The sequence below is a fragment of the Carassius auratus genome, chromosome 21, assembly GCF_003368295.1.
Source record: "Carassius auratus strain Wakin chromosome 21, ASM336829v1, whole genome shotgun sequence".
In the NCBI taxonomy this organism is placed as follows: Eukaryota; Metazoa; Chordata; class Actinopteri; order Cypriniformes; family Cyprinidae; genus Carassius; species Carassius auratus.
In genome coordinates this window covers 19,431,926-19,452,927 of record NC_039263.1, presented here as the reverse complement: position 1 = coordinate 19,452,927, position 21,002 = coordinate 19,431,926, and the positions used below count along the sequence as shown (strand labels likewise).

The 21,002-nt window shown below is 37.9% G+C and overlaps 1 protein-coding gene across 2 annotated transcripts; it reads right to left on the bottom strand.

The window, feature by feature from the left end:
• Window positions 1-709: 709 nt before the first annotated feature.
• On the bottom strand, window positions 710-20,908 carry ubap2a (ubiquitin associated protein 2a). 2 transcript variants are annotated; one of them, XM_026196565.1, is made up of 27 exons: window positions 20,812-20,908; window positions 15,401-15,534; window positions 13,095-13,172; window positions 12,902-13,012; window positions 12,241-12,403; window positions 12,011-12,088; window positions 11,429-11,492; window positions 11,232-11,329; window positions 11,085-11,143; window positions 10,579-10,649; window positions 10,291-10,468; window positions 8,386-8,638; window positions 7,867-8,156; window positions 7,271-7,458; window positions 6,797-7,052; window positions 6,011-6,050; window positions 5,737-5,908; window positions 5,572-5,629; window positions 5,287-5,491; window positions 4,798-4,889; window positions 4,483-4,533; window positions 3,568-3,649; window positions 3,099-3,458; window positions 2,919-3,023; window positions 2,750-2,817; window positions 2,400-2,591; window positions 710-1,467 (listed from the first exon to the last, which is right to left on the bottom strand). In XM_026196565.1, the coding sequence occupies exons 2-27, from the start codon at window positions 15,494-15,496 to the stop codon at window positions 1,372-1,374; spliced, it is 3,504 nt and encodes a 1,167-aa protein (XP_026052350.1). In that variant the 5' UTR covers window positions 15,497-15,534; window positions 20,812-20,908; the 3' UTR covers window positions 710-1,371. The 2 variants fall into 2 exon arrangements, with proteins under 2 accessions (XP_026052350.1, XP_026052351.1); XM_026196566.1 differs by having other exon boundaries at window positions 11,091-11,143.
• Between the last annotated feature and the right edge of the window lie 94 nt (window positions 20,909-21,002).

The window sequence follows — 21,002 nt, the reverse complement described above, 5'->3', positions numbered from 1 at the left end:
GCTTTATAAGTTGCAAAATGAAAATGTATTACAGAAATTATTCGATATGTATCACATTGATTTTTGCTACATTCATTGCGGGACATTGAATGAAAATGCAATCGTAAGGGTCTTGACTGTCAAAATTATCATTCAAATGTTATTTTTCTTAATTGCATTTACACTCACAGTTTTTGCTTGAACATGTTACACATATCTAATCATTTCTGTAATACATTTTAATTTTGGAACTTATCAAGCGTTAAAATTAGTATTCATTTTACATTTTAAAACTAGTGTATGAAATGGCAAATGAAAATTATGTAATAATCCATTTACTTTCGTGCCTGTGATTGATTGACGAGCGATGTCTAATACGAGGAGGGGCCAAATAAAAAAAAAAAAGGTACCAAGTGGGATCTAATCGTCTTGTGCACCTGCCTGGTAAAAACAGTAATATTGTCGAATATTACTACAAATAAATATCAGGGTTGTCTATTTTAATATTTAAAGACGTAACTTATTTTTGTGATGTAAAGCAGAATTTTCAATGCTTGATTAGAATAAGCATTTTTTTTTACTGTTTTGAAACAGTGAATATTTTTGTGGAAACTGATGCTTTTTTTTTTATTTGATTTTTTTCGTCAATGAGAAAAGTTTAAAAGAACCATGCAGTAACAATGCCACTGCTTGTGTGCAAACACTGTGCACATGAATAATCAGGCAGAAACAGTAAACTGGACAGTTTTATTTTGACAACAATGGTAAAACCAATGTTAAAATGAAATCTGATCTGAAATGCTACCATTTAGCCAATTTGGTGGTGGTTTGGGGGGGGTGGGGGCTTGTGGGGGTTCACAAATGAAGGGCAGAGGGAGCAAAATTAAGCATTTAAATTAAATTCCCCCTCGATAGAATAAAAAAATTCACAGGTGAAGGGGGTCGGAAAGGAGCTAAATACAAAAGTTAAAAAATGCTTCACCATCAAGTGATCAAGCTTAGCAGTAATGTACATACATTATTAGGATTATGTATACAAATAAAAATTCCCATGTTCGAATCATGATGCTTGCTTTGCTTCAAGTATATTCAACCTTCTATTATGTTCTCATCACTTCTCTGTCATCATATCCTTTTAGCCAGTTAACAATGAAAAAAAAAAAACTTCCTTCAAAAACTAAATGCAGAAAAACCACATTTCATATCCTACCAATACATATATACTGTATAAATACATACATAAATATACTTTACATACAACAGCCAAAACTTTGAAAAGGGGAGATGAGAATGTGGGAGGAGGATGAGGATGATGGTAGTGTGTACGGGCGTCCCTCTGCTCTGATCGGCGTGTCATCGGGTGCGGGACGGCACCTGCGCTGTGGACTGCGCTCAGTTGCCCCAGTAAGGGGAGCTGCCATAGTTGGACTTGTTGACCTGGGTCTTCTGCTGCATGGTGCTGGACTGGCTTCTCTGGCTTGGCCCACCCTACAGAAACAAAACACACCAGACAGCTGAGCTTACAAAGTGTGAAATCAGGCCATTTTAACAACGTCTGTGTTTGCATACGCAACTGAAATTACATTAAAAGTACATTAAAAGTATTAAATATTTTACATTTTCTATGTTTATTTTCTTTCTGGTACTCTGGTAGGGTTGTTGGGTTACTGATGTGTGACAACACTGGTATCGCCGTAGTTTTCCCTCTTTTCCTCAATTTCCGTCCACTTTAAATAGCTTGTAATAGTGTAATGCACATTTTACCTTCGCTTTCAAATTAGCGGCAATTAGGCGTCAAGCTGTTGTTTGTTTTTAGTTAGTTTGAGTTTGCCCTCTTTTCCTCACTTTCCTTTACCTTTAAATAGCTTGAAAGTGATGTGCACATTTTAGGTCCGCTTTCGAATTAGCATCAATTCGGCGTCAATTGCAGGAATTCAATTCAAGCAACAACAAAATACAATGTGAACACAAATTTATTAACAAAATGAATAAAAATACACCTTAAAAAACAAATAACTCACACAAAGTAAACACCGTGGAACCAAATAAATAAGAAACGAATGTGTAAAAAAAAAAAAAAAACCTTTTGCCATTGTCTTTTCTATCTCACCTAACTCTTCTCGTCAGCTTCTCCTCACATCATAAATTAAATCCGATCTGGGATGCGACTCTTTCAGCACACTGCACCAAAAAGGCTGCATTTTGTTTTTTATTGTAGTGTCTTTTTTCTAACTGAACTAAATTATTTTTATTGCTATAAAAAATAAAACGACTTTGGGGGACCGTACCACAGTGGGCAAGTGCCAAACCGGCTATAGAAGCAAGCCTAGTATAAAATAATTTTTTTGAGGTGCATTATTTCAATTTCAACATTCAGAGTATGAGGTGTGAATAGCCCTTAAAAACAGACAGGGACTGACCTGTCCATCCTGGGTCAGGTGATGATGGAGCAGCTGTGAATGGGGCTGCTGGTGGGCCTGCAGAATGTGAAGGAATGGAGCAGGAGCATAACCAGGTGTGGCACCAGGGGTCAAAGGTCCTGTGCCACCCAGAGCCGAGGGGAGATTGAAAGGAGGAGGTGTGCCAGCATGGAAACCCTGCTTATCGAACGGCTGAACAAAATTGCAATTAAATACATCAGAAAATGTAACAAATTAAAATGATTAAATGTGTAAAAAAAACCAGTAACAATAGTATATATGTAATACATGTAGAAATATATAAATGTAAAATATTAAATATTTTTTAAAAATGACATAAATGTAGGTACCTGTGTTTTATTGTAAACAGTTCCACTGATGTCTGGCACCCCAGAATTGCTAGATGCCACAGAGACACCTGGGACACCAAGTAAAGGAATATTAATTAGAATTTAGTACACCGAACATATTTATACATAAGAAAAAAAAACAGAGTGTGAAGTGCAAGTATATTTATACCTTTCCCTGGGCCGGAGGCAGCAGATTTGGCCTGTGTTTGAGAAGAGTTACTGTAACCTTTGCTGTACTCATTTCCCGCTGGGCCTTGTGTCAGGTCATCGTACCCTAAAAATAAAATAACAAAACTTTAATACTCAAGAGCACAAAGTATGCATGTATTTGTGTTTAATCTGACCAAACCTGAGCTAAAGGCGTGTTGACCGTAGCCGCTGGGCTGCTGGAATGGTGTTGTTGGATTGCTCAGTCCCATGCCGTGCTGCTTGGCTGAAGCAGGGGGCATGAACATGGTAGGGCCGTACTGGAACGCACTGGGCACGCCGGGCACACCGGGGTAGTAGGGAAGGCCTGTGTAGCTGTATCCAGGAGGCAGGGCTGGGTTTAGGAAGGGTTGTTGTGTGTTGTGGTGGCCTTGCGGCTGAGGCTGGTTCTGTCCTTGGCTCTGAGCCTGTAGAGGCTGTGCCGTCTGTGGGGCGTGAGCAGACAGGCTGGTAGAGGGCGCTGGTGAGGTGGATTCAACTCTGCCAAACTTTGTGACATCACCTAAATGGAGAAAAATACACTCATTTTTCTTCATCCTTTTGTCTACACTGATGTTATGTTCATCATTATGAATCAAAGTTTATAGACCATTAATAAGCAAATGTCATACCTGAGTAAGGGTTGCTGGCAAGGCTCCCATCTCTGCCAGACAGCGTAGCAGTTGGCCCTGGGAATGTGATTCCATAGTAATCCTACACGGATCAGAAAATGACTGCAGAGTGAACATTTGGCCAGACTAGGGCTGTCCATTAACTGTCATACAAATGATTGTGCTTAATGCAGTTTTCTTTTTGTTTGTGTTATTTAAAGTACATTTATTACACACGCACAGTCATTTATTGTCAACAAACTTTGATCTGTATGATTTTCTTTAGGGTCATGAGCACAAATACAACAGGACAGATTCATTTTATTGAAAATGTTAAATATTTCTCTTTTTTTGCCCACTTTAAATGTCGCAAGTCCACTTTCCATTAAAGCTTGAATATTGTAGTAATATAATTAGTTATATTATTATAATAAATTACAGATTTTCTGTTTATATAATATGAATGTATTATATTATTGATATTAATGTTATTATAATTGCACTGCATGAATTATATACACAAATATAAATTCTATTACCGTATTTTCTGCACTATAAGGCGCACCGGATTATAAGGTGACTGGAATCGAATGGAATCTAGAATGATCATTTTGTCTCAAATGCTCATGATCAAATCAAATAACCATAATCTGGTGATTACATAATTCTAGCAACAAGCTTGGGTCAGGCCAATTAGTCTTTGGTCTTTTTTAGCTGATAACTGCACATGCTAGGCTAGGCCCATTACCAGATGTTAGCTCTCCCATTCAAAATGTTTCCTACCAACAGCCTTGTATGTGTGAACATCAGCACTTAGGTCTCATATCAAAGATCTATATCTGCCATTCTGCTCTCAATGTCAGTCAACTAACGGTAAAGAAAAAACAAGAAGCTCAGCAGCAGCACTAAAGAGAATTTGATGGGCTCAAGACTCACCATTGGTAGTCTGGACTGGAGCATGTGGAGGTCTTCATACCCATAAATCTGCTGCACAACACAAAGGAGAACTTTCAGCACTTCACTGACTATAAATGTTACTGTTACTCAATATACAATATTTCAGTATTCACAGACGTTATTGCTTACACTTAAATAAATACACATCGAATACACAAGTCACACTATACAAGAGCGTATATGAAATCAACTAACCCAAAACAAACAAACATCCTGAAATTCCACAAACCCTTCAATACGTCCCAGAGGAATGAAAGCTGACCTGTTTTGATTTAAGATGATGAGGGTGCTTACCGGATAGGCAGGCAGCAGACCTCCGGGTCCCATGATGTACTGGTTAGGCAGCAGTGGAGGAACCCCCTGAGAGAGATTAGGAGGAGCTTTACCTGCACATAGACAGGGAAGAGTATTTGGAGAATGAAGAATAGCAGATTTCTCCCTCAACCAATTGTAAACTGATGTTTACTGTATTTTTTATTTTTTACATCTATAGCATTTGTATTAAAACTATATTCACTGGATGTAATAAAAAAAAAAAAAAAAAACGAGAATCGAATAGAGACATCCGAATCGATACCCAGCCCTAACACACACACACACACACACACAAATACATATAACAAATGAATTAAGAATTAAAACCATAGCAAAACACCCACAAACCAGCCCTACTATAAGGAAATGAATCTAAACAATATAAATGGTTTTATGATACTACATGGTATTGTGTTGCTTGGTTATGATTAAGGTGATGTGGCAACACTGATGTGTGCTCTCTCTCACCGCTGGAGGAAGACAGTAGCGGGGCAGTCCTGACACCGGAAGGTGTGTTACCATTGGTGCCGTGAACCAAAGCTCCAGACCCGTGCAGACTGTTGCTGCCACTTGCTGAGCTGCTAACACTGCTGCCGGGCAGAGCGGACACAGGTGGCAAGGAAAACACCAACGATGAGGGGGCGAGAGAGTTCACGCTGTCCACACTGGTATACTGAAGACACATACAGACGGAGGGGGTGAAGAGAGAGCACATGTGTTCGTGTCTGTGTGTGTGCATCCTACAGAACTCACTGTAAGTGAAGATGTGGTGCAAATTGCCGACACAGAGGAATGGCCACTGCTCACATGACTACAGGAAAAACAGGCAGTGTCACAGATATATGTATCCCACTTAACATTTGAGGAAAAGAACTGTGTAATACAATGAAAAAAGGTACAAATAAGCATCTCGCTCACCTGCTGAGGGGAGGTAAGCTGGCAGAGGACAGCTCAGATGCCAGGCTGGGCAGAGCAGAGCTGTGTGGTGTAACAGAAGGAGGCAAAATTGAGGATGGGACAGAAGGGGTAACACCTGTGCTGCTGGCCAGAGAGGGAGACTCTTGTTTTGGAATGGAGGAACTCGATGTGGCTGATGGAGAAGGCATGACTTACATTTATTACAAAAATAGAGCAAATACATCTTGAATGCATATGACACAGAAGAAGGGTAAAAATGAGGAGTTTGACTTACTGTCTAAAGCAGCAGAGGTCCTCACACCATTGAAACCGTTCTGTCAGAGATGCACACAAAGTGTATTGAATCAATATAGGCAGCATAACCTCCTTGATGTACAACAGTACTGTGCTTCACAAAAGGCTGCATTTACTTGATCAAACATACAGTAAATACAGTAATAGTGTCAAATCGTTACAATTTAGAATAGATTTCTGTTTTAAAGTATTTTAAGATATAATTTATTCCTGGGATGGCAAATCTGAATTTTCAGAAGCCATTACTCCAGTCTTTAGTGTCACATGATCCTTCAGACATCATTCTAAAATGCTGACTTGGCTCTAAAGACTTTTTTTTTCCTTATTAACAATGTTGAAAACATTTTTGCTGCTTAATTTTTTCAGTTAATATTTTTGTATAAAATGTGAAAAGAACAGAATGTATTTGAAATTAACAATTTGATTCATTCTTGCTGAATAAAAATGTTCATTTATAAAAAAATAAGTTAAATAAAATCTGAAATAAAATAAATTACCGTATTTTCCGAGAAAAATTTTTTCTCTTGGTTTTAAATAAATGCGACTTATAGTCCAGTACGACTTATATATGTTTTTTTCCTCATCATGACGTATTTTTGGACTGATGCGACTTATACTCAGGTGCGACTTATAGTCCGAAAAATACGGTATATCTTTCAGATCCCCAAACCTTTCCACAGTAGTGTAAATTATGTAAAAATAAATCTAACAAAACATCTAACAACTGTGAACCAACTAAAACTATATTTTCTCTGTCTTTACTCACTGTCACAGGTCCAGAAGGCTCCTTGCTCTGAGAGAAAGTCAGTCTTGAGTGAGGAGCCACACCGCAGTCAAAGCTGTTAGCCGCCGATGATGCAGCGGAGGAGGAAGAGGAGGATGAAGAGGACGAGGGGGCTGTGGCTGAGCTGGGGGTGGTATGGGAAGGGGCGAGGCTGGGGAGAGGTACCGAGGGAGAGGGGTAGATGCTGTCAGAAGAGGCCAGAGGCAGCAGCAAAGGGACCGGACTGGTCAGAGATTCACTGCAGGGGAGATCATGGGAGACGTATTAGCATGCAAAATGGAGAGATTTTATAGCTAAAGAGAGAACTTTGGTTTGAAAGACATGCGTTGAGAGATTAGGGAAAATCAGCAATACATGAAGTCCACTGCTCAAAGAAACAAAAAAGCACTTAAATTAATTTTAGACATCAGCAAGACCATTTTGTCCTCAGAACCTCCATTTCTACCACCGACTGACCTGATTGGTTTAGAGTAAAGGCTGCTCTGAGGGACCCCCGCAGGCTCCCTAATGGGTTCACTGGTGCAGTTCTCCGACTGGCCGAAGTCCGGCAGGGCAGATTCTGAACCAAAGTCCAGGGCACCAAACTGCACATTTAGACCGGACACATCTGCTGAGCCGGGCATCTCTACAGCAGATGCGGGAATCTGCATGTGTACAAATATACGCATATAAAACGTTTTTTTTGTTTTTTCTTAAAGACCATTTAAACATTTTTGGATACTAACTTTCAATTAATAATTACTGCAAGCAAGAAACATAACAACAGCAAAAATCTAAACATGTCAAAGCAATTCATCTATGCATTTTCTGTCTTGTAACTTGCTCTTGCCTCTATTTTGGTAACACACACTTTTCACAATTCAATAAATTCCAGGTGGATAAAGTCGAACCCCACCCTACACTCTTTATGCTTGAAAACTGAACCCAGAAATAAAACAGATTAAGTATGCAAAATGCCTTTCGAAGGCCATTTTATGCACATTCATCTATGAATAATGTAGTTTGACCGAGAGATCTCACAAAGCCTTCCAGCTCTTTTAATCTCTAATCACCTTCGAAGTGGGAGGTATCCGTCGCTTTTGAGTCTTTATCTGCCGCTGATGTGTGCTGCTGCCCTGAGATTCGGCTGCCTGTGAGGGGGCCATCGAGGGCCCGTCACGGTGCTGAGAAGGTTCCGGTGCTTTTGGAAAGGCTTCCAGTGTGCCCGGGGCAGGCGAAGGGGCACTCAGTGGAGGAGGGCTGGGATGCCTGGCAAGAGGCCCCGTGTGGGTCATGGAGCCCTGCTGTCTCTGGGCGAGTTGGCTTAGCACCAAAGATGGCTCTGGCTGCATCTGAAACTCCCCTACAGTGCAAAAAATTCAGAAAAAGGCATTCACATTCACATAAAAATAGATGGTGAAGAAGATAATTTTAATTAATAGTTTCAATTGTTTTAAAAGATGCTTGTACATGTTTTTGTGTAGAAACATCAGATTTTGGTGTGAACAGGTCAACAGTGTTAATGCATAGCCACGTGTTTGCAAGACTGAACAAGTTTGTTTCTGGTTCAGTAAAGCAATTGTAACACTCACGACTGAATTGAGAGGGGAGTGAAGCGGAGCTCTGTGTTCCAGGAGGTTTGATGTCCCAGGAGGAGGAGGAGGGGACAGACATCCCCGTCCCCACCAGCCCCCCTACAGGGGTGCAGTTGGTCCCTGTGCTGGAGGGCTGGGAGGTAAGCTGCCCAAGTCCAGGCCCCTTCAGCTGTTCCAGTATTTGCTGCCCAGCCGTCTGCCCGAGTTTTGGACCACCCAGCTCTCCAAAACCAGAACCCAAAACAGAGGACTGGAAAAAGACACACAGGAGGGGGAACTCACTTCTACCAGCTCGAGTGCATTTGAACAATATACCACGATACAACTATTCTTCAAGTAACTAACTAGAAAGTAAAACAAAAATGATGTGACTTAAGCACCCTTAAAGGTATAGTTCACCCAAAGATGAAAATTCTGTCATTAATTACTCACACTCATGTCGGTCCATATCCGTAAGACCTTCGTTCAATTTGTGAATACAAATTAAAGGGGTCATATGATCAGGGTTCTAAATTAACACCAATCCCCCAAATGCGGGTTAAAATTAATTTTGGAGGGTGTACTAGCCAGTTTGGCCGGTGATGCATGAGGCTCTGTTCTCAGTCATTTATCCCCCTGGCAGCACTTCCTACATTTCCCATGAGCACTGTGCCTTAATGCTACGTGATGACGTTTCATATGCCATTGGCTGCACGCAGTTTGCAGTGAAACCAGCACGAGAAACCATGAAAACGAACAGAGCATCCATCAGAAAACACCAGAGCAGGGAGCATAGACTGAAGGAGGAGGGAGATAGCTATTAAAGAAAAAAAGTTGAGATTAAACTAAACGCTGCGGTGGTTGGGACAGATTTCTGGGGGCGAGAAGAGGAACGAGGCAGGGGATGAGGATATCGACAGAGAAACAAAGAAAATAAAATTTAATGCCAAATGGCTGACAGGTTGTGAATGGCTTGTGCTTGATCTTGAGAATGTCGTAATGTTTTGTCAGGATTGCCGCATGTACGTGAAAGAAAAAAACAAAACGAGCAATTTCGTGGTGGGAACTAATAATTTTAAAGATGAGGGAGTGAAGGACATTGTACTTTATATGTGTTTTTCATGCCAACAATATTAATACATTGACCAAATGCTTTCAGTGGTACTCATAATTTATCTTATTTTCACCGGAAAAAAAAAACTGGCTAGTGGAAATTCTGATTGGCTGGTAACTTTAGAACGTTACCAGCCACATTGGTAAAATTAGTAAAAAAATAAATAAATTTAGAACCCTGAATATGATGCTGCTAAAAAGAACATTATTTGGTGTAGTGAAATGTGTTTGTGGTTTAAGGCTAAAAAACCACATTATTTTCCACATACTGTACATTATTATTTCTCCTCTGTGTCCCGCCTTCTGAAACGCATCGATTTTTACAAGGCTCAAAGGTCTGAAAAGCAAGGTGTGCTCTGATTGGCCAGCTATTCAGTGTGTTGTGATTGGCCAAGTATCTCAAGCGTGTGATGGAAATGTTACACCCCTTAACGTGTGATGCCCTGTCCAGCCGGAGTGACGAGACATAAACATAAATGTTTTCTTTGTGCACAAAATGTATTCTTGTAGCTTTGTAAAATTACAGTTAATTAATTTAACAATGTCCTTACTAATTTTTGGACCTTGATCTTGTTAGGATCCTTGCTGTCTATGGAGGGACAGAGAGCTCTTGGAAATCAGCAAAAATATATAAATTTGTTTCAAAGATGAACAAAGGTCTTACAAGTTTGGAACAACACAAGGGTAAGTAATGACAGAATTTTCATTTTTGGGTGAGCTATCCCTTTAACATAGGTTCAGCAGTTACTGCCATTCATCCTCTAGGAAAAGTTTTCTAAATGCAATACATCAGCCTGTGGATTGTCTCACCAGGGTGGCGTGTGTGTAGCTGTTGGAACCAGCAGATGTGCCTCCGTTTCGAGCAGGCTGGTGGTGGGAGTTGGTGAAGACCAGACTGTGGCCGAGCCCCTGAGAGGAGCCCACGGCCTTCAGACCTCCCACCTCCTCACGATCCACAGGCTTCTGCAGCAGAGTTGATAGATCCAGACTACAACGAAATACACTAAATAGTCAGTGAAAGAAGCATAAGCCATATGCAAATATGGTAATCATCACAAGATTGGAACGAAATGAGAACCCCATTTCTGACTTGATTACCTTTGGCCAGGTGTGATGTGGTTCTCAGTTGGAGGTGCACAAGAGGAAGTGAACACTTTGGTCTCAGAGAGCTATGGAGATTTAATAAGGCCAGTTAGTACTTTTATATTTGTATCAGTAAAAGTAGATTTTGTTTTCTACAAATGTGAGGAGAGATATTATCAAAGAGATATAAAATTATACAAGCAATATATAATTATTAAATAAAGATAGCAATATATAACAAAATTATATAATAATATTCATATAGTATTTAAATTATATTATACATTTATAATGTAACAATTTTAAGAACTTTAAATATAACTTATATAACACAAAAATGATAAAAAGACAGATGTTACAACATTTCTGTAAAATAATAAAAAAAAATTAACATCAGTATTGTCTACACGCTAACCTTTACATTTCTGGACAACAAATAAACCATGTCTTTTCAGGCTTATTAATTTCAAGCTCTGTAAATCCCATAATGCACAGGAGGTTAATTATAGCGCATGACTCACACTCACATCTTCACTCCAGTCTTCAGCTGCCCACTCATCCAAAGTGTTTTGCCATGCCACTGAACAGAACGTGTCAAAGAGAGAAAGAGAGATGAGAATGGGCCTAAGGACTGAAAAAATAAGTTCTGTGCAATAGAGGTCTCTTACCCGTCCCATCTGTAGTGTCATTGGCCCCCGTCTCCCAGACATCATTGTGTGAATTTGATGTCCCGCTGTTTGTTGTGTAGTCTGCAGGGTTAAAGGTTCTGTAGGAGGATAGACAGAATGTAAGACAGGATTTCAGGTGGGTGCTGTATGATAATGAAAATTATTCTAGGTTAAAATATAATTTGACCGAAACTCACCCCATCCCTTGTGCTGTAAACCTGCTGGTAACCGAAGCCCGACCTCTGCCTCTACCTCCAGACACTGAACAAATAACAAACTCGTAAACATTCGGGATGAGTCAGGATGGTCAAAAATCCTTAAGTGTTCAACAGTTAGATTTATAAATTCCAATTCAAAAAGGGAGTTGCAACTTCTCACAGAAGGTTGTAATGCGCTGCTGACAGTCTATAGCTGACAGAGCTGTCAGGGGGTTAGGGGGGTAAAACCCACTGAAATTCATCCCCTATAAAGCACCACTGCTACAGACATCAAATCACCTGCTATGAGTAACAATTCTATCTCAGTTTTTAAGGACTGCAGTCATTTTGTGTAACAAAATTTGATAAATTCATACCAGTCACCCTAGTTAAAGAGCTAGATCTTTAAATCTCTAAAAACTACATCTGATTCCAGTGGACATGAGTCTAATCGTACACAGCTTCCCTAATACAGAAAACCCAGCTAATCGATTTTGTAAAAGTGGTTTTACACATACCTAATAAGCATAACTGATGCAAAAGACTGTGTGGGAAATGTTTGCACGGTGTGTGCGGGCTCACCTCTCCCTCTTCCCCTGCGGCCACGGTCAGCACCTCTCTCAACAGGAGCAGGGTCCACTCCATTCTCCTCAGTCCTCGCTATATAAATAATAAGGTGAAATCACACATAGATGTTTTAAAATGTACAACCTACTCACAATCAGATGGACCAAAATATTGTCCCTATTTTTTCTGCTGAACACAAACAAAACAGCTATGTAACTACAAGGAAATTGCACCAACACACTCACCTGGCCGGTTGCGACTGGTCCCCCTGCCACGACGGCTCGCTCCTCCACGACCCTTGCTGCTTTCCCTCTCTTTCTTCTCCCTGTTCTCCTTGTTTTCCTTACTCTCCGGGGAGGTGGCATCTTTTCCAAGACTTTTCTTTTTCCCCACTGTTTCCCAAGAAGTCTGTAAGATGATAGACAGATGAATTAGTGGTAGTCAGGATAAACAAAAAAATTAGAAAGAAGGACATTTAGGAGCTTGTTTTATGGCACAGAGGTGGAGGCTGAGGCCTGTTATGACACAGGATTACCTTCTGATCAACACCACAGAAGCGACCCATTTACTATTTAAGAGTTTAATTCCTAGAAATCTTTCAAACAAATCCTAGTCTATAAGCAAATTTCACCACAACAACAGTCACAGATGTTTTATCTGAAGTAGATGAGCATAAATCACACATTAATCTGGACATAAAGCACTGTGGTATGTTCATCATTTAACAAAAAAATAAACAAAATACAAAGCCCAGCTAGACAAATCATTGTTCTGCCTTTAAAGGCCTGCCAGAAAACAGCTGATGGTAGTGGCATTTTCAGTAAAACCAGTTCCCATTTACAAAAACTCATCATGAGTTTTATTGCTTACTAAGAATTCTAGACCACATATAGATAGGATTTTTACCGCATCAGAAGTTCCCTCAAGCAGGAAGTTGATGGCTCTGTTGACGTCCTCGTTGCAGTCGTGAAGAGCAACCATGCAATCGTCTTGGTTCTTCCCGGTAACCTCCATGAGCTGTTAGCAAATATGGACACTATTAGGGTTACGAGAGGAGTTAAAACATTATTGTACTCTGAATGAAAGGAGCATCTCATACCTGTTTCACTTTATCCTCAAAATCTGCATCGTTCTTGTCATAGATCATCTGGGCCAGTCGGATCTGTTCAGCTGTAGCCTGTAATTGGAGGCACAAGTTATGAACATAAGAATCAGTGACCAAGAATCAATATAAAAAAAATAACAAAGGGATTGATTGAGCAGCCAGATTCATGGCCAAGACATATTACACAAAAGCTGAAGCAGACATGGTCCACCTCAAATGTGTTTGGCTACAAGCCTGCTCCACCGTATACATTGTACACAGCATTCCACTTTGGGAAACATAAAAGTATGCATTATGCAACAATAAATGTCTTTAGATACTTTGTCACATGACCTCATTACACTGCATGTTTTATTCAACAAGCAGAACCCAGTTATTATCTCTGAAATAAAAATGCAGACATCTCATGTAGAAAAAGTAGACTGTTACTGTAAAAATAAGGTAAATATGTTGTTTTTAATAAGCTTGTGAAAAATGTGTTAGCTTTTGGTAGTGTAATCAAACAGTAATTTACAAATCAACTAGTGAAGACTAGTTTTTTTTTTTTTTATTAGAGCACCAGAAGTAAGTTCTCTTGAAGCGGTTAAATTCCTCCTCTTTATAGCCAAACAAATTCATTTCACTCAGTTTTTTGAGCATGCCATCACAAGCATTGCGTTACATGGACAGCCAGTCCAATACTGAAAACTGCTGTAATTTACTCTCTCTCATATCATTCCAAACAGGATAGTTTCGAATATTACTGACTTCCATATTATGGACAAAAAAAATAAAAAATATGGAAGTCAATGGGACCCGAAACTGTTTGGTTACCAACATTATTGAAAAAATATTATTTTCCACAGAAGAGAGAAATGCATACATGAATGAAATCGCATGAGGGGAAGTAAATGATGACAATTTAGTTTTGGGGTGGACTATCCCTTAAGACGTCACTTTAAAATCAGTTCAACTTTGAACTATGATGGAACTCGGAAGAGAGTTAGCATTTTAGTACTTCTATTTGCTAACAAGTTGCTAAATGGGACTACAGGCGCTGTCGGAGACATAACATCACGCTGAACAGTTAATCAATTTACAGTATTTTCCAGTCCTAGTATAATTTGTAATACAATTGACTCTAGAATAACCAATCAAAAATTTCCCGCATTTTATATTGTTGTTCCACAATGATTTTTTTGTTTTGCCCCGAAATGCAACGAGTCTTCAGATGTGGAGACTCTGGGTTCGTACCATAAGGTAAACATTACAATTATTCCATGTAAACACCACATTTACCAACTCAAGGTGAACGTGAAACTTTAATGATGCATAGTGTATAAAGCCACATTAAATTTAAATGTTTAAAGCCACATGAAGCTGTTAGAAAGCATGAGGATTTTCTAGAAGCCATGATAAAATAACATTTTGTACCCATCCTAACAAGGTTGAAATGTTGTACTTTATTCACAAAAAAAAAAACTTGCTCACGCTGCTATTTAATAAATTAAATGTGCTAGAATTTTAATGAATAGTATGTGAGACACGTTTTTAATTCAAATATTCATATTAATCAAGGATATAAATGACTTTTAATGCACCTTATTTCTAAATGTACCGAAATACCATGACTAACATGTCCCGTCATGATTATTTCATTTACTCACTATACTATTTATTATTAACGTCTCATTTCAGTTTTGTTCTAGTTTTGTATTAATTCCAGTTTATATGAAAAGGTTAATGTAGCTTGGATTAAAAATCATATACAGAGCAAATTCTTTTCACTGATCACTTTAAAATAAGTTGTGGGAAGTGTGGTGGTGGGGACGCTGAATTCGAGCGACTCTGGTGCTGTAGTCCATTTATAGCCTAAGTTTAGCTTTTAAGTTCTGGCACTTTTATTTAGGCTTCAAATTTCAAAGTTATATTATTTTGTGAAGATTATCTAGATGGACAAAACATGTATGTTTCATGAACTACAGCTGAACACAGAGCCACTTTTTTACTTTTCGATAATCCAAAAGCCTATGGAAAAAACCTATAGGCTTTTTTTTTTTGAGGGAACCAATTTCATGCTAACAGCCGATCCACCCACAGAATGACATCATATTTCCTCCACTCTATACGCTCTAGCTGTTTTTCATGCAAAAGTGTCTTATGTAAACTCCCCCTAAAGAAACTGGAAGGTCAAGTCAAGCCTATTGCATTCAGGTATATAGTACCCAGCAGATTATAATCATACTGCGTACTGCACAAAAAACATGGATGTATGTAAATCCTAACATGGCGTATGTTTCCGTATGTTGTTGTTTACTCACCTGGAGCTGTTTCTGTGGTTGTGTGGTCTGTGTGGTTGTGGGTAGCGCTTTGTCCCGAGTGCCCCGGGCTCGTTCGATGCCCACCGAGGTCATCATATACAGTATATACAAAACAATGTACAAAACAGAAAAATCTGGAAGAAAAACAAGGCCAAAAACAGGAAGTGGTTATTATTCAGAAACAGCTTCCATGTCCTAGTTTCTAGTCCAAATATTTGCAAACACCAGACGAGTTTTGTTTAAGCCAGCGAGCTGACGTTTTCTGCAGATCTTCCCTTCAGTGTCCCGCGCAGCGTCAGGCAAACACACAAGGGCCGTATCGGATTTCCTTTCTCCTAAACCCAGTTAGGCAAGATTGAGCAATACTCTGACCGCCAGAAACCCTTGTAGAAAAAACAATCAAGCTTATCCGAGCGCTGTTGAAATGAAGACCACGCTACGAGACCACACTGGTGTCTGCTAACACTTCACAACTAGCCTGTAGTGTCATTCTTAAATGTTCACACTCCGATCCCATCACATAGCCATCCATCATGCATACAAAATGACAACATAGTCCTCCATAGGAATGTATCAAAATGATGATCTCGCTATTTTGCCATCCAATGTTTAAATCACAAATTTTCTGCTTAAGGTTGCAGACTCCATTAGTCCTGTTGGTAAGTGACCTTTTTATTACCCAGACAAAAACTCAATTACACAACTTCAGATGTTGAATCAAGGAATTATTAAATGGATTTCATATGATAAGTAGTTCACATGATTAATGCTCTTTATTAAAGGGCTTTTGAAGCCATACAATAGCTCTGTGTGAGTAAATGGGTAATATTTACTATCAAATCCAGGGATTATTTCTATTTGCCCAGTCGAACCAGAGTTACAGATTTTTACTTGCCCTACCAAAATATCCAATTGCCTAAAAAAAAAAAAATTGTTACTTTAACCCCAGCAAACTTTTATTAGCTATAATAAATAAGGTTGTAATGATGCTAAACTTTTAGTTACCTATGAGTTGCAAAAACTACTAGCCTAATATTTATTTAATTAAGTAAAAATAAAAACAGTTTTTATTGCTGAGCCCTGAGATCTTATTACCATACATTTAAAAGCACACGTTTTGACATTAATGATGGCAAATAATGTGTGTCATGTTCGGTAACTGAGGGGTTATATATATCATGTCACTAGGAATGTTCATTTCGGTTACTTTTTTATCCTAACCGACTACTGACGCTTGTCAACCGATTATTAATTGTTAACACACAAGATTATTTTAAATTAAAATGTAATTAAATTATAATCAGTGTCTGTGACCTGCAGGGCTGGGTAAAAAATTTTTTTTTCAATTAATCGTTTTTTTTACATTTGGTTGATTCAAAATAGATTCTCAAAAGCCATGAATCGATTTTTTTCCATATTTATTGGAAACATTGAATGTAAGATTAGCGTTAATCTAATTGCAAATCTACTCCACTAGATGTCACCCTCTTATGTGCCTTGTGCGATGTTACCAACGAACCTGTCATTCATTCATTCAGTGTTTAAAGCAGTGGTTCTTGCGGCCCATCACAAATTCAAATGCAGCCCCCCATATGCTGAACACACACACAAAAAAAATTTGTTTTACAATTAATTACATTTTTTACATTAATTGAAAAAAAAAATGTAGGCTACTAAAGAAATATAAGCTATAGCCTAAAGTTTTTATGTGAAATTATTTTGTTTTTCATAAATAATTTTCAGACATGAGCAGACTTACTCACATAGCATTACGAACACATACAAGCGCGAACTTTGTCAGAATTCAATTCAAAAACAGAAATATTTCCAACATTGCGATGAATGCAATTACACCCGTACCGTACTAATAGATAGATAGTAGTGTTATCACAGTACCAAAATTTCATTATTCGTTACAAATACCAGTGAAAATCCACGGTTCTCTTTACCAATTTCGGTACCAAAGAAAAACACAAAAATATGCTAATGATAATAATAATAAAAAAAAAACACTTTTTATCACTAAAAATAAAACCAATGCCATTCTTTATACCTATTTACAATTGTGTTTAAAGTTTTTCTACAAGTACCATATTTTTCGGACTATTAGTCACACCTGAGTATAAGTCGCATCAGTCCAAAAATACGTCATGATGAGGAAAAAAACACATAAGTCGCACTGGACTATAAGTCGCATTTATTTAGAACCAAGAGAAAACATTACCATCTACAGCCGCGAGAGGGCGCTCTATGTCTTCAGTGTAGACTACAAGAGCACTGAGCAGCATAGAGCGCCCTCTCGCGGCTGTAGACGGTAATGTTTTCTCTTGGTTAATTTTTCTTAGTTCATTTCTCTTGGTTCATGTCAAATTAATTTTGATAAATAAGTCGCACCTGACTTTAATTCGCAGGACCAGTCAAACTATGTAAAAAAGTGCAACTTATAGTCCGGAAAATACGGTAATATAATTATGAAAAACAGTAAACAAGTTTCACCCAAATTTAATTTGTCTTTTAATTAATGAAATTTAAACATTTTATTTTTTGGTAAATAAAGGGGATTTGCTTTTAAAATTAAAACATGGAAGAAATACTGTGTGATTTATTTCTTAAAAAATTTAAGTTTTATTAATTTTTTCAACAGTAGTAGCAGTATCACATACATTCTACTTAATAATAGTAATATTTCTAGCACAATGCCTTTGTGTAAAACTGAACTTGTATTTTGATGGGTTTCATTCATTCACTCAGAGACGCGCAAAACATGCAGGATTCATATTTCAACCAACTTTTGGGGTTTAACATTTACAGATACTGGTCCATATGGAGATTTGATTTGATTAATTTATGCTAACTTTGACAAATTCCGTGACTGTCCATATTAAATTGTAAGTTTCATTATCATGACTGGATTTTGAGATTCCGCCCGCGTTTTCTGCTTATCAGAAATCATGGCGCTGTAACATAGTGACGGAATGCTGTATGGTAAAGAACCGTGTTGACTGGGTACTTGGTACCACCGGTACTTAAAGAAACCTGGTACTGTGACATTTTCATTTTTTTTTTGTACCGACTTGGTACCAAAGTACTGGGTCTTTTGAGAACACTAATAAATAGACAAATAAATACAAATAAAATATTTCAAACTTTTCAAATGTAGTCAGGGAGACTGCAAGCATATGCACTTCACATAATTTTGTCATTTTAGCTACAGAATTATGATTTTCTTTTTTTTAATCTGATGTCACCACTACCCTGTGCATTAGGGACCAGGACTAATTCAATGGTTATTCAAGTCCATTCCTGATGTTATATCAAATTTGTCATTTTAATGAACAGTTTTTTTATTTTTGGCTTTGTTCAGTGTCATGAGCATACCGTGTCATGGGATCAATAGTGTTTCAAAACAAATCAAACACCCCAAGATACAGATTGGGTTTAAATAACAAAAAAATATATAAAACATTTGGTCTGTTTCTCACACAAACCATAGCAACCATGTGGCTTTGAAAGATTTGTAGCATTTGTACATTTTAACATTTGTGAGTGATATCTCAACTCAACTTTTATTGTCATATGAAAAAACTGATATGAACGGTTTCCTAAAGATACTTTTAAGGTAATTTTGGATCTACACAACCACTGTCCCCATTCACTGTCATTATAAGGCAAAGTACAGATGTCTGCTTTTGTAATCCAAAAAAAAAAAAAAAAAAAATATTTTGAATTAGTCAGATAGTTTTACAAATTACATTGAAGTGAATAAAAAAAATGAATTTTAATTTTTGGGTGAACTACTGCTTTAAAAAAAACTTGATTTCCCCACCTTGTGAAGAAACTAAATTAAGACTTAAACATCAGCAAATGTTACTGCTCGCACAGAAGACAAGGCAACACATAACTTCTGTGATGAATACAGTGGGCTTTTCTTGGCTGTTAGAAGAGATCTTATTGTGCATGTTTAACCCTTTTACACGCAGCAAACAACTGACTAGATTCTGAAGTATGGAGATCATCAGATAATGTGTGTCAAAAATTCCAAGCTTACAAAATACATCATAAATATCTAACTGGGAGGAGTCTGGCTGTGCAAGTGCTACTGGTAACAAACAATTTAATGATGACAGTATGAAAAACAACCCACAAAAGTGATTCGACCAGCTGACAATGGTCTCATGTGGGGACAGTTCTGAGATCCTAGTTACAAAATGAAAAAACAAAGCCTTTTCTCTTGGTCAGCAGACAACCCGTAGTGTCCTTGAATTAACAGATAACATGTGTATAAAACTCACCCGGAGATGTGGACTAAGAAATACACCAAAAAATTAAAATGATCATTGATTATGAACAGGGAGCTCAATGCACTAACCAGAGAACTACAAAACATATGATTGTGAAGATTACATTAAACAATTTAACTGTGTAAATGAGATGCAATTTGTTTTTTACAGCATTTAAGAAAAAATACACAAAAATGTTGAAAACAGATTATGAAAAAAAAAAAAAAGTAAACAACCACTTCTCAAGTGAGTATAAACATCTGCCAATAATCAATGTCAGTAATCTCCAAATCGCCAAATAGAAGTCAAATATTTGGTTTATTATTAAAACAGAAAACTTATAAAAATTAAAAAATATTAAGGAAAAAAAAGACATTCATAATCAAAACATGTGATGGCTCATCACATTAGAAAACTTTAAACAAATTACCATAATTAAAAACATATGCTCAAACGACTGTGTTTGTCTTCTGAGTTTCGATAAATATGTTATCCATCGTGAAAAAAATACATTCATAAATATAACATAATTAAACAAAATATGTGATGGATCACACAAAGAGAATTTGGATCCAGGACCAGAGTCAGCATCCTTGTTTATCTTTAAAGATTCATTAGAGATGCTTAAAAACATTCAGGTTACATATGGTGCTTTTTTTTTTACCCCACGAATGTGTAAAAACAGAGTTAGTGAAGAGCATAAGCGCATAATCTCTGCTCTCCTTTGTCCATGATCTCTAATGTCATTTCCTCTCCCCAATTGTTGTAGCTTAGCTGGCTAACTCACGACCGCCTGGCGTCTTTTTCCATAACATTTAAATCCTCAAGAGCATTTAAACACCAGGATGTATACCAACATGACCTTTCAATGGGCGAAAAAATGGTTTAATAGTGATGCGTGGTTGTTGTAAAGGGATGTTTGAGGAAAACGGTCTCACAACAAGAGCTAAAGCCGAATCAGCTAAACTGAGGAGGCAAAACAAAGCCATACAAAAGACAACATAACCTCGAAAAACACGCAGCGACGGATTAAAACAGATGAACGTCAAAGCCATAAAAATATTAATCACGCAACACTTGCTAAATAAAGCCCAGTAATGGTCTGAAAGAAAGATTTGTTTTTTTTATTACCTGCTAACACGCTTCACCCAGCCAGCAGCAGATTCCGTCACGTGACCGCGCCGCTACCGCTTCTCTCCATGCAGATCCCACAGGCGCGCTCCCGCATATTCACAGGCGTGCGCGCACGTACCCAGGATGTCATTCAAAAACAAAATAAATCGAAATGCAACTAAGAAATTGTATATAATCTTAAAAGGTAA

Excerpts from the sequence above, each read along its gene's own strand:
- ubap2a (XM_026196565.1), bottom strand. The coding sequence starts at position 15,496 with ATGATGACCTCGGTGGGCATCGAACGAGCCCGGGGCACTCGGGACAAA. Across the intron at positions 11,144-11,231 it reads TGACACTACAGATGGGACGG|TGGCATGGCAAAACACTTTG; the intron begins GTAAGAGACCTC and ends CGTTCTGTTCAG. Across the intron at positions 10,650-11,084 it reads ACTGGAGTGAAGATGTGAGT|CTCTCTGAGACCAAAGTGTT; the intron begins GTGAGTCATGCG and ends AAATCTCCATAG.